This window comes from Melospiza georgiana, chromosome 1 (assembly GCF_028018845.1).
Source record: "Melospiza georgiana isolate bMelGeo1 chromosome 1, bMelGeo1.pri, whole genome shotgun sequence".
In the NCBI taxonomy this organism is placed as follows: domain Eukaryota; kingdom Metazoa; phylum Chordata; class Aves; order Passeriformes; family Passerellidae; genus Melospiza; species Melospiza georgiana.
In genome coordinates this window covers 41,324,587-41,338,773 of record NC_080430.1, presented here as the reverse complement: position 1 = coordinate 41,338,773, position 14,187 = coordinate 41,324,587, and the positions used below count along the sequence as shown (strand labels likewise).

General features: G+C 38.9%; 1 protein-coding gene across 2 annotated transcripts in view; it reads right to left on the bottom strand.

Moving 5' to 3' along the window:
• Window positions 1-14,187, bottom strand: part of RBMS3 (RNA binding motif single stranded interacting protein 3) — a 703,588-nt gene that overhangs the window by 78,525 nt on the left and 610,876 nt on the right. For both annotated transcript variants that reach the window (XM_058028549.1, XM_058028559.1), the window contains 2 exons: window positions 11,950-12,056; window positions 532-578 (listed from right to left, as the gene is read on the bottom strand). In XM_058028549.1, coding sequence (XP_057884532.1) covers window positions 532-578; window positions 11,950-12,056 — 154 coding nt within the window. The remainder of the gene's footprint in view (window positions 1-531; window positions 579-11,949; window positions 12,057-14,187) is intronic.

Genomic DNA, 14,187 nt, shown 5'->3' with positions numbered 1-14,187 from the left:
AAATGGTAGCTGAGAAGTAAAGAAGAGTGTTGCTCAGAATATTAACCTTAAATCCCATCTGCTTACACACTAATTTAAGGCTTTCTCCCTATCTGGCATTTTTATTCAGACAATGACATGGAAGGAAGCCAGCCTGCAGAAAGAACCCCAGATGAAGTAACAGCTCTATTATTCAAAATACGTTGCAATCTTCAATGATTATTTTAACAAAAGCCAAGTCAGTAAAGGGAAACTTTACTGGTTTCCACTTCATGACAGAGAGGGATTAAAAAGACATCTACTAACATTTGCCAAATAGAGATGGAAACTATTAGAAAAAAACAACTTCCCATTCAAATGGATATTACAAACAAGAAGGCATAAAAAGAAAAGGAAAACTAAAGAAGAACTTGACAATATAGCATTATATGCTTCAGAAAAAATATGACTGAGTGGATTTGCTTTTCAAAAAGTTTCACTGCAGAAAGAGAAAACAGAAGATGACATTCAAAATAATTTTTAAAAAGACATAAGAAAACATGCATTTCTTACCCATTCTGTATAGCAGCTGTTGGATCGTAAGTCAAAGCCATGCCAGCCTGCACATAGTTAGGGAAGAAAAACAGATTTTTACTATTACTGAAGGAAAAGGGGAAAAAGAAAAAAAAAAAAAAAAGACATGAAACATATTCAAAGCCAATATGAATAAAAACTGTATGCAACTTAAATAGAAATCTAAATTCTCAAGGGAAGCTCAGATGGCCAAAAGCAGCATGGACAGATTGAGTACCTCCCCAGCCTGAGAGATCACTGAGAAACAGATCTGTTCAGTCTGTTGGTTGCCATCTTTCCACAACATTTAGGGAAAATGGTGGGGGGTTTTTGCACCAGTATCAATTAATAACTCCACTGAAATTAATGACTTACAGCTGATTATTCACTATAACAAGACAGGCCCAATTCCTGCTGCTGCCTGTGAGATGGGTAGTTGGGCAATACTCCAAAGCCAACTTCATGAGAGCTTCACAGGAAGGAGTCTCATCTTTCCTACAAAGGTCACACCCTGTATGACCCCTGCCTACAGTTTCTGTGAGGGGCAAATCGTAGTTAAGAGTTAATTCATTACCATGAGACAAGAAACAAAAAATGGGCTGTGAAGCAGAAAAGCTTGAGCTTTCAAACAAAGCTTTTAAAATACTTAGAGGTCTGGACAGCAAAAGAATTTGTTAATGTGTTACACAGAGCTTTTCAACTGCCATTTGCCACCAGGCAGACCGTGACCTGTGCAAAAGGATTTGGCAGCGTCAAAACATTGTCCGGCTAACAACTGTCATCCCTGCCACCCTTAGCAGACATATCCACAGGTACCACAGGAAAGGCAGAGAGAGAGCAGGGCTGCAGACAGTATTAGCACTCTACCTTATGCTCCAACATAGCAATCAAGGTCATTCAGGAAAGACCTTTTTTCCCCCCAGCATTTACTTAAAGACATGGAACTGACAATCTCTCCTCCCATATACTGCATTTGCTTTGACTTCTTGCCTTCCTTATAGATTTTTATCCCTCCCTTTGTGAAATGCTTTCCAGCGTAAGACTACCAAGAGATGAGTTGTCCTTTGTGCAGGGTAAGAAGCACAACAGAGAGAAACTCAATTGCTCAAGGTGCTGCTCTGTCCTTGTGGGAGCAGCTGAAAAAACGCCACAGCACCCTCCCACCCCAAGACACTGTATTCCTCTTCATTTTTCATACATTTCCTATGCCTGTTGCCTGAGACAGGCTGTCACAGACATCTCTTGTGAAAAATCCTTTCTTAGGATTTTTCCTGCTGGAGCTGGGAAGTTTCAGCAACAAATGTAAACAATTGTTATCTGCTGCTGTGGAATGCAACAGGTGCACCTGTGACTGGCCCCTCTTGGATGTTTACAATTAATGGCCAATCAAGGACTGAGCTATCTCGGACAGAGTCTGAGAGAGTTCCTTTGCTATTTTTCATTCTATTCTTAGCTAGACTTCTGAGGAACCTTTTCCTTGCTATTTCTTTTTAGAATAGTCATAATGTTATATATATATATCATAAAACAATAAATCAAGCCTTCTGATCATGAAGTCAACATTCTCACCTCTCTCAGCCTGAAAACCCCTGTAACCACGGTCACAACAGCAGCATTTTCTTCAAGGACAGATGCTTTACCAACCACGTGGCATGGTCTGTGCTCCTGCTGGGAGCTTCTCGTGCCCCTAAAGCCATCTACCAAAGCACTTCTGAGTAATGGCACCTGCCCCCTTCCAGATGGCTGCACAGACAGGTCAGGAAAGCGCCGGGGCTTGGCTGGTTCCCAGGCAGGCAGGTGAGCAGCCAGGGTAAAGGCACTGGTGACGAGCAGGCAGAGGGTGGGCAGCACTCCTGGAAGAGCTGGGTTACCCCAGCAGCTGCAAACCGGTCTAAGAGGAGGTGGTCCAAATTTCCAGAGGCCAAAAATAATTTCTGCTGTGAAAGACCAGGTTTCATGCTACTTTGTGCTGCCAAAAAAAGGCTCATGTCCTTATTAAATTTGTACATTTCTCTCATTATTATTTTAAGCAGATGCTAGGGCAAATGTTTTGCTTTATGAAAATGCCACTGTTTTAATAAAATATGTAGTCTCTCCCAAGCAAAGGATAATTCAGGAGACTAAGTCCAAGTACATGGGGCTATTTTTTGAAGGGAGTATTGATTTAATACAAAGAGAAATAAAATGGCTATTTCTGCAAGTTTTAAATGTCAGAGAACTGAATTTAGAGAGACTCAAACCACTAATGATTTTGATGTAAAAAAAAAAATTCGCTTTGAAAATCATAATCCCTTACTTGGCTTTATATTCTTATGTCTTATGCATGCTCAGCACATTACATTGTTTAGTAAGGTTGCATTAATTACTAAAGGAAATGTAGAAATTTACAAACAAAAGAGAAAAGAAAACTTTTTGGCTGCAATACATTTTTGAGGAAACACATTGTCTTGTTTTCCTTTCTCTTTTCAACATGTATAAAATTTGTTATTGCTCTCTTTTTCTACTCCTGCACCAGTGAAGACAAATATTACGTACAAGCCCTAGAGGAACAGAAAAATTACCTCTAGCATTTTTTTAAAATACTTTTTAAAATAACTTAAGATGTTCCCTTTAAATTGAGGTGTTTACATTTTACCTCTCATCTCATGTCTACACAGACTAACAAAAAAAATTTATAATTTCTTGGAAAAGGACAAATCCAAGTTTTCTAAATTAGGGTTTTCTAGATCTAGTTGTCCTTAGAACTGCTGGATCAGGGCTCACTAATGCAGCTTGCATTAGTGACTGGGGGAAAAAATACAACAAAGTATGTGGGTCTAGGAGGAAAAGTGAAAATAAACTACTGGTCTTATTTTAGTTTCTTTGACATAAATAAGAATGAAGGTGCAGGAATGAAAACCTACAGCAGCTCTTTCACTTGCTGTCCATGTGAGACCTGCAAATATGTTTGTGCCACTTTAATTTACTTTTCTCATGGATATTTGAGCACATGGTCATGGCATGGACACTAAGCTCGCCCTCCAATCCCATCACACCCAGACCTGTGTGTGGGTCCATGCAGACAAACTGCACAAACTCAGTTCTCTATATTGGCATTAAGAACAGGGGACAGAGCTGTGATCCTGAAAAGTATGAAATATGATAGGCTAGACATTCCTCTCCTCTTTATCCACGTCCCATATCTCTACTGTGTGGAGACAGATTCTGAGAATCTGTTCAAGTACTTCAGCAGTGACCACTATAAATATCACCATCACATTTACCAGTAAATGGAAAGTCTCACATTGGACAAATAGGACACAGCGTGTGGCCATGTGTGCATATGGTAACCACCTACAGCTGGCCCAGTAACATTGCTAATATCCCCCGTTGCTGCATAGCCTTAAACAGCTGCTATATCAAATAGCTGCTAACACAGGACTATTTACTTCTTTCTCATCAAGTTGTATAATTTCTCCCCACAAAATTATGCTGGCTGGAAGCCCAGGAGTGGCAACACTTAGCCTGGACCGGCCAAAGATTTATGGTCTGAAGCATCCTCATTCATCAGGAATAAAAACTGATGAGCAATAATAACTTACTGGAAAATTGTCTGAACTTTCCTCCATAGCAGACAAACAGAAATTCCAAAAATACCAAATGCAGAATATTAGAATTGGCCTCTGACTTCTGTGTGAGAGCTATATTCAATTCTGGTAAAATCAGAATTGAATATAGCCATCCTAGTGCTAATACAGGCTGAACTACAGCAAGCACTGGCTGATGCCCCTATAGAAGCCCTCTGCTGTGCTGAGACTCTTTTCTTCTGGGCCTTTTCACCCACTGGTTTGCTCATGTCTCAGCAGAAGGAGAGGGTCTTATTCTTTTTTCTCACAGTGACACTTCTGATAAAATGGCACCAGAGGGAGTGGCACGGATGATGGAATGCTACTTTAGGAAAGTATTTGTCAGATACATCTTCTATTAAGGAACAGCTGAACCACATAATTTTCATGCCACTCAGCCAGATAATGGCCCTAGACTCAGCTACTGAATGAAAACACACTAATAGAAATAAAGGTTATTCTTAATGACTACTGGTCTGTTCAGAAAGTCAGGTGACAAAGGAATTAACTCAGCTTGTTAAAAATAGTGATTTTTAAAAAAATATTACTTAAACCATATGAGTTTATTTATCTTATTTTTAACAAAGTGTTGGAACTTAAAGGACTTGTGGAAAGAATGAAAATTTTTGTTACTTTTTGCTGCAGTTTTCTAACTGTTGACATCAGTGAAAGAGATTCTAAGAACAAGAGATTCAGTCTGCACCTGTCTTTAAATCTAAGCTCTTTCATTCAATAGAGAGCAGGAAATATCAAAAAGCATCTGGAAAACAAGGGTTTCCCCAGGAAGTTTGAAGGCCTTTTGTTCAACACTTTACTGTGAAAATTTTTCCATGGGCAAAGACAAGCTGTTCTGTTTCTGATTTGATTTTTTTCCCTTCTTTTTATGACTTGAAAATAAGATATCTGATCTTCAATATCATGTGAAATGAAGTAGATTTATTATTTCTCTACCCAACCCCTGTGATGTGTCACAAGAAAAAAACTTAGCAGTGCAGTATCAGTCTTCCAGCAAACATAAATGTCTATAAATGACCAATTTATTCTGTGCATCTTCAGCGCAGCCCAGCATCTTCTGTATTGCTGGGAAGCTCCTTTTATGCACATCTTCACCATCATATCCCATACCTACTCTCAGTGTACATGTCTTCCCAACACTGTGCAAAAATTCACCACAATATTGACCTGCTACAGATGTGCTACATTTCCTCCTCAGAGGTGAGACTTCCACATCCTCTCCTCAAACCTGCCCTGGCCAGCTTCTGCCTTGAGCTGGAGCACCTCTGCCAGGGCAGGCTGCTGCCACGCAGGATCTGGGGCTGTGCAGGAGGCCACAGGCCATTGGAAAAAATGGAGAGGCCTGGAAATTAAAAAGGGGTGAAATCCATGGATGTGGTGGGCTTTCCAAGCAGAAGCTCCCCTGGATTTCTCTTCCTTAAGGTGAGATTTGGAAAGGTAAGGTTGTACACTTGCACTTAAGGGATTTCAGTCGTGAACTGACGTGGGAGTTAGACTAAAAGATAAGTCTGTCCTCCCAATCTTCACGGACTCAGAGCTTCCCCCTTTCCCACTGCAGGACTGCCATCCCAAGGCATGCTCTTGGCTACTGCAGTGGAATCAATTGAAATTTCAACACTCAGATTCCTGAACTTGCTTCTTTTCCATCACTAGTATCTGCCAGGCATCACAACACAAGGATCTCTTGTGCCCTGACAGAAGATACCCTTATTGAAATGCTTTGAAGAAAGAAGAGAGTAGGGAAAAGAAATCATCAACCCAGATGAGATTAATGCAAAATACTGATTTTATAAAATAAGTTCAGTCACCAGTGAAGTTAACTTGGCAGAATTCCTTTCTTTGATTATTTAAACAGTTCTGACAGAAATATTCAACATTATTAGAAAGACTTCTGAATTTAATTCTGAATAACTACCCACACCTTTCCTTTTTAGAGAAGGAGAAATCTAGAATATAAATGTGATGCCTCTTAGTCTAGATGCATATGAAAGGAATGGAGCATTTCTTAGTGATGTGTGCTCCTTAAGAAGCTGCAGATTCTGAGGGGAAAAGTGCTGTGGAGAGGAAAGTATACACTATTGTTGTCAAACTTGGGAAGTGATTCATGAACCTCAGACATCAGAGACTCTGCTGACGAACACAATAACAAGTTCAGATACCCAAATGAATGACAAGAAACCCTTTTGTCCTACAGAACTGGAATGCAAGTCTGACATACACAGCTTCTGTTCTTGGGATTGAGTCACCTTCCTCCCACTTCAACTCATCTTATTTGTTAAAATACAAGTGCCGAAGACTACAAAATAGAAAAGAAAAAAAAAAAAACAAACCAAAATAGAACATATATAATATAACACAATTATTCTGTTTCCACAGCCACAATACATTCCACCATGTCATCTTCAGGTCTATGAATGATCTGCTTTTGGGGATCTGGTATCCCCATTCTGCCTGAGTGTGATCCAGTACCAGCTGTGTATTACACTCACATTTGCACACTAGATGTATGTGCTGTAGTGAATTGGGAAGAATTCTAGCGGTGGCTGGCAGCACTCCTGATATCTGTTGGGGATACAACAGAAAAAGGTATGTCCTTTCCACATTTCCAACATTTGTTTATTCTGCCTAAGAAAACACTGTTATAGCAGCAGAACTTGGAGGAAAACGCAACTGTAGGAAAATCTCCAGGGCAAATGGCATGACATTTTTCACCAGAGAAGGAAATTCAAAGCTAAAATGAAAACAAAGAAAACTGATCTCTAAGGAAAGGTACATTGCTGATTCTATTTTAACCAAACCATGTCCCTTTTAAAATACTGATTGCATTGACAGTGATTTCATGTAGGCTATTGGTTTAAGATATGTCCATGTACTTTTAAAATATTTCTATCAACTTTATAAGCTCGAAATCCAAACTGATCTTTGGTATTTGAGCCACTGAGGCATCTTTTCAAAATGCTGCCCACAGCAACAGCATCTTGTGTCACTATTCTAGATCTTTTCACCTACTGGTCAGTTATCATTTGCCCTTCTCTTCCTCTCTCTGGAGAAAGGGCTTCTTCTCAGGTTCAATGTCTGTCTCTGTTAAACTGAGTTTTTGTTGAAAATAAGCATGCAAAGTGCCAATGCTTAACTAACAGGCATATATACACATATATAAATATGTTAAATATATATAGTAAATGTCCTTGTGAGTGGTTTTCATGTAAGGGTACTAGTGCTTATCTCAACAGAATTGGGAATTGATTCTCACAGCAAAGAAAAGTTGTTTGTCTAGGTATAAGAAAAGTTACTTGTCTACACACTCAGGATTACAGAATACAACTAAATAGTACCTATCTCCTTGGAAGCATAAAAAAAAGAATCCATGCCTGAGTTATAAATAGGCCTGCAATAGAACTACTAATCATTTCTAAATGCATCTGCTGGTAAAGAAGAGACCACTGGCACCAGGATCAATTGCTTCAGCCCTTCACTGGTACTGACTTTACAAAAAATTTGGCAAGTGTCTTACCTATTGTATATTTTTCTCTCTAAACTGCTGTTTGCACTAGGCAAAGTTGTAATGAACGGTGGATAAAAAGAGAAACTGTTACAAAAGCAACATTCCCAAACTACCCGGTCATTTTATTTTTTTAAGAAAGAATTAAGAACATGCTTAATTCTTTGGATATTCCATGAACTGAGCTTGAAAGAAAATAAAGTAGAAAAGAGTAGGGAGGAAGAGAAGAAAGGGAAGGAAAAGAAGGTAACCTATTGGATGTTTAGAAATAAAATAATGTAACTTAGATTATGGAAGTAAAAAAGCAATCAATGGAAGAATTATTAGTGACAATTATTGAATATCAATACAGACATCAGATCAAATTCAATGGCAATTATTGAATGTCATTATAGACATCAGACCAAATTCAATGCATTCAATGCTGCATCTCACTGTTGTGATACATGCAACAATACTGTAAGGGTGGTACTTTCTTACAAGACAATGCAACTATTAAAATAGAACAAATTTTACAGGAACTTGCAAATGAAATATCAAACAGTTCAAAATACTGTGACCATTAAAAAACCTTAATCATACTGGGCTGACCAGATGTAGAAAAGCTACAATTTCTAGAAAACAGTAATAAACTTTAGGTAGAATTTTCCCTGTCTATCACGTAATTTTCAAATAAACCTGCTCTTAAATACATGTATCAAAAGACTTTATTTCTGAATAACCAAAACAAGGTTTCATTAAATCTGCAATAGAAGATTATGTTGCAAAATTTATGTTGCAGTTTTTAATCCAATCTGATCTCATTTTGTGACTACACTTGATTCCCTGGGTGCATTTTTGACTAAAACATTTTTGGAGATTTATGTCACCCACCTCTAGACTTGTCAATTACAATTTAAAGGTAAATTGAATCAAATATTTTACAGACAGAGTTTGAATATGATTATCCTCTATCACGATCTCAATATAATCTTGTCAGGTTAAGTTTCAAAACAGAGTGCTTAATTAAACCAGTTGAGGAGAAGCTAGCCCAAAAAAGAAATGACTGAACTTTGTGCAGAAATTATGTCAGTTGCTGGGTCAGAATTTCACTGCAAATATTTCCAACACTTGCAGGTTTCACTGTACATTTATTGCACCTGTCTATTAGATGCCTAATTTGACAGCCTTATATAAAGCCATCACTAATATAACCTCTCAGCTCTGTAGTCCAAAACTGGTCAACCATCACAAACACTCAGTTAAATGTCTCAGTAAATCTGCTGAACATTTCCTGAGACTCCAAACAAGAGTGTAAGGGCAAAGACTAGAAAGCACTACTCAAGATCTGCCAATCTTCCCTGGTTACAATTGGCCAAATAACCAAGCACCAAACCCACCCCCACCCAGACCTCCCAAAAATCCCAAGAGATATTCAATGTATTCCTAAATATTTGACTTTAAAAGGGCAGGCAATTTAACAGCCAATTATGTATGGTTATGAAGCAATCTACAAAGATGTAAGATAGGAATTTCTACTGCGTTCTGCAGCATGACCTGACAACTTCACAAAAAACCAAGAGAAATCCTGTCTTATAAAATTCCATAGAAACTCTTCATAAAAGAGAGCAAAACCTCTGAGAACAGCAGGACTACAGCAAACCTGCTCCTCCTCACTAAATGTCCTGCCATTCCCTCCCTGCAGCAGAGTACTGGCACAGCTCAAGTCTGAGGCCAGAGACAGAACTGTTGCCGTCGTTTCTCTGGGATTTGCCCTTCCGAGAAATAATCCTTCTGCACGCTCAGTGCTAAGGCTGGTTAAACCTCAGCTGTTTTAGAAATGCTCTTCACTAAAGTGTTCAAGAATGCAAAGGCTTGTCTGAACAATAGCCAAAATACATCTTGGTCTAGATACCACAGGATTTGGCCAGGGTGGGAACACTAAGGGAGTAATCTCTTGGATGCTGTTTCAATACTTTTCTTTGGGGAAGAAACCAAGAAAGACCAGAGGTGAAGGGAATGTTTCCAGATCCCATTTGTCATCAGAACTATGACACTTGTCCTAGATCAGTTGTTTTTCACTACTCACACCGCCTGTTCTTTTAAAAAGAAATTAAAAGAAATAAAAACCTACAGAAATAACGGTAGGAGGGTTACTCAAGTGCTGCATCCTGAAGCACAACTGAATTCTAAAAACAACTGTTTTTAGAATAAAATTGTTAAAGGACAAAGAGTTTGAAAAACCTTATTGCATATGAAATTCAAGAGTAATTATACAGAAAGATTTTACCTTGGAAATAAGAAAATAAACAGTGGGGAAGAAATTCAATAAATGAGGGACCTTAAAAGAGAACATGCATTCTTGTCTTTGATGGTCTGGGTAGTAAATGTCCAATGTGCAGCAAGGTATTAACCAGATGTTAGTAAACAGAGGAAATCTGAGAAAATCTAGCCTGAAATATTTCTGAGTTTGTGTCTTTACCATCTTTTCATGTTTGTACATTATACCATGACACAGCTCTGTACTCGACTGCAATCAACAACAAGGAATGATGTCTTCCAGCACTGAAAATCAGTTTTTAAGTGTTGATACTACAAACACACCAGCCACACCCTGCCTCCAGGTCACCAGGATATCACTGTGCTTAATAGGCACCACTCCACTAGCAACAAATGAACTACACAAGATGCAATAAGCTGATGCCCTGAGGCCACAGGCATAATGGTGACTTGCTGGCTTTAACTTTATATTCTCTTTTATTATTGATTTGAACTGAAGGAAGTATAAAACAGCGGAGATAATAGCTGTGATGGCATTCACTTTTTAAACAAGGATTTAGAGGTCTTTAAAATATGGATTGCTGAATTTATTGGTGTCTTCTATACATAAATCTTTGTTTTTCAAGCTATATATAGGCTGAGCTGAGTCCACTGCTTGAAGTACTTCTTGGGCACTTGTTCCTCAGCAGATCCCTGAGGAACATGACAAACCATAATGGCTCCTGAGAAAATAACTCAATTTTTTGAGACACACAATGTAAAATACTGCATGAGCCTTTGGAGACTTCTGCAATGTCCTCATGTCTGCCACACAGGGATTTTCATCCCACAGAGCTAAAAAGGGACCCTTTGCTGTTGGAAGAGTGTAGAACAACCATGGGATAGTGGGAGAAATTTCTACACTTTCAAAAGGCCTTTCTGTTTGTTTTGGGAGCTCACCAATAGTGCTAGAGTATATATGTCATAAACTAACGGTCTGAAAAGTATCAGCTAGAAAAATCTAGAAGTTACAAAAAAGCAGAAATACTCTAGAAACATGTAACTAGAAACAGCAAATAATTTTTATTTTTTTTTTTTAGTTTGCCTTGTAAAATTGAAGTAAACACAGCAACACTCACCCTCCACCCAAAAAGAGACACCTTGCCCCCACTCCCCCTATAACTTATATTCTAGTGGAGCACAACTGAGACCAATACTTTTTTTCCTTGAAGGCTCAATCATAAACACAAGGAATAGTTGCTTAGGACAGAAATACTTGGAAGTCCTTCAGCCTTCATACTTAACACCTTGTATAAGCAGGCACTGTGAGCAGATCTACCTTATTTGTTCAAGCCTTTTCTCGGTAATAAAATTCAAAAACAGTAAAAAACCTCTTGAAGAATCAAAAAAATGCCTTTCTTATTTCACCTTCATTTGGAGTCACTTCACACAGAAAAGAAACTCCAGTAACAGACTCCTTGCAGCAGGGCAGAGAGCAACCATTAGATTATTTTAAAATGTTGTATACATGATGCAGCTGAGGCTACTGTAAATTGCTTTGTCTTGAAGAGAATGAAGAGCTCAGCTCAGATAAGCTTTCAGAAAACTTTTACATGGACACTACATCTGGATGCACATCTCTCTTTTGAAACAGCTCTCATATTCCCTAAGGATATTTTACCACCAGAAACTAGACAGAGGAAATAACATTGTCGAGTTGCTTCAGTGCAAATTGATGTGGTTTGTAAAAGGCACACCTTGGTTGCTGATGGCTCACCAGTAAGAGAATCCTCAGCTCAGGTCTGCCTGCAGAGCACTCACACTGGGACCAGGCTGTGCACAGTTCCTCACTAAACTCAGAAATTCTCCTTTCCTGTAACTTTACACTCTGCACATTATCATAAACCTCCATCTCCCCACTGCTTACATAGCTTTTTCTGTATGAAACGATTGCATTTTGTGTGCAATCTGATTTCTTCACAGTCTGAAAGGTAGACTTCCAGGTCTGTCGCTGACTTCTGCCAAACCCCAGGAAAATAATTGCTACGTGGCACTTACCTCTCCTTCTCTGGGCCACGGCCTTCCATTCTGTGTGTATTTGCTTTGATTCTGGCGCTTCTTTTGCCCTCCATCAGCAAATTTGCACAGCAAAGGCTCAGTGGGGGCTGTGAAGACAAGAAACCCAGTCTATATTAGCATCCCCCCCAAAGAAAGTGATTATACCAGCAACAGTAGTGCTTTGTAATACTGATCTTTTGAAGTAAAATCTTGCCTTCTGCAGATATTTTTTGCCTCTTTTAGCCTTGACTCCACTGGCAGCTGTTCTTATTAACTAAGCTTCAAAAAATATATACTGGCAGCCCTTAAAAGAATTTAGCAAATATTGTTGAAAAAATAATCAGCCTACGCAGAATGTTAAGTTGCTGTAGTGGAACAGTATAGTCAGGCATTAGTTCCAGCTAAGTTAGACACGTATTCATGACCAGCATTAGTGCAAGGATAAACACTGCTTTACTAAAGTAGATTTCTGTTTTTAATTGTAAAACCTTTGCAAGAACCTGCTTAAGGAATAAGTGTTCTCACTATTTTGGTGTTCCTCAACATCCAGTCCTTTAAAAATCTGACTAAACAGAATAAAATGGAGACTTTTGCCAAGCCCAGTCCAATCAGCTTTCTTTTTCCTCTTAAGTCCCTCTTTTAAGCAAGTTGGCAGCTGAGAAAACCCTTTTCCTCTCCAAGTGAGACCTGGAGTGTGTGAATACAATAGTCAGGAGGGGCCAGAGTCCCAGGAAGAAAGGATAATCAGAGCACTGCACACCCCAAAAGGCAGCCCATAATAGGGACCCCTAGAGAAGAAATTAACACACATCAAACGGGCACAGCAGGAAAGGAACTTGGTGTCTTGGGATCTCTTTCCCATCTACTCTGCTTTTCAAAGCCTCCTAAAATATTTTTTTTAGCCAAAACTTTAATTACTCTGCTGGTGGGAGCTTGTCTCTCTTGCTTAATGCTTAAAAGGAGGGCCAAATTCTACCCACTCACATACAGTAGGTGTCTGTTAGGGTTGTGCTTTATTGCCTACATCAGCAGAGAAGTAAACCAATATTTGTCTGTTTGAAAGAAACCTAAAAATCATGTGTCACATCTGAGTCTCTTCAGGAATCTTTGACTTCCCAGGCATGATAAGTCTGTAGTTAATTAAACAAGAGTTTTCATGGAAAAAGTAAGAAATCTGTTTTTTTCCTTCCCATTTCCTGTTTCTGGGAGGCTAGAAATGTTGAAACAATACAACTGCAGAGATGTGAAGAAAATTTTTGGGTAGGGGGAGCTAATCAAGTTGTTGACTTATTTATTTGTAATAAAAATTATTATTTGGTTAAGGGACAAGCTCATGTGGTATTGAAACAAGTTGACCTCCATCAACCTCCTGATTATAGCCAATTCAAAATGGGCCAGAAAGTATAAATTAAAACTGTGATCACCTGAAAACTGTAACCAAGAAACAATACACAGAGAGAATCTCACATCAAAACCTCAATTTCACATTGGGACAGCATCACTTTGGCTACTTCTGAAGCTACAACAGCTTTGTTTTTTCATTACCATTTTATACAGGCTAGTAATTTTCAAGGTCACTAGAAACTGAACTGCAGGAAACAATCCATTATTGGCAGAAAGCTCGACTGTGTGACCCCAGAGGTCTTTCCCCACCTCCAACTTTGATTACTGTATCAGATTTTTCTAGAAGCAATGCTCAGCCAACCACTTTAAATTTAAAATAATGAAGGTTTAAAAGCATCCAGGTGGCTATGGAGATTCTTTCTGCAGATGGAGAGACTTTACAGGGCTGATTGCCCTGTGCTTTCACTGGTTTTGCTCCATGGCCTGATGCTGCATGATTTCAGAGTGGTTACTTAGAGTTCACTTTGATGTGATGGTGAGGGAGGAGCAGGTGCTAAGCCAGCATTAGAGAAAGGCCTATTAAACATCACATCTGAAGCTTCAAAAGCTTTTTGTTTTAAGCACTGAACAACTACTAAGTAACATATGATACCGTCAGGAGGACCATGCAAAACTCATCTGCACAGTGGATTTTTACACACGCCCCGATCATCTGCTAATGAACACATCTGGTATCAGCCCATGTACTGTGATGTGGTTTAACAAGCTAGGAAATCTACACATCCTCTCTCTATTTGGCCAACCACAAATAGGAAGCTGTTACCATTTCCAGAATTCTCCTCTCCAGCATTGCCATCTGACAACCTCATATTTGTTAATTAGTGGCTTACTAAG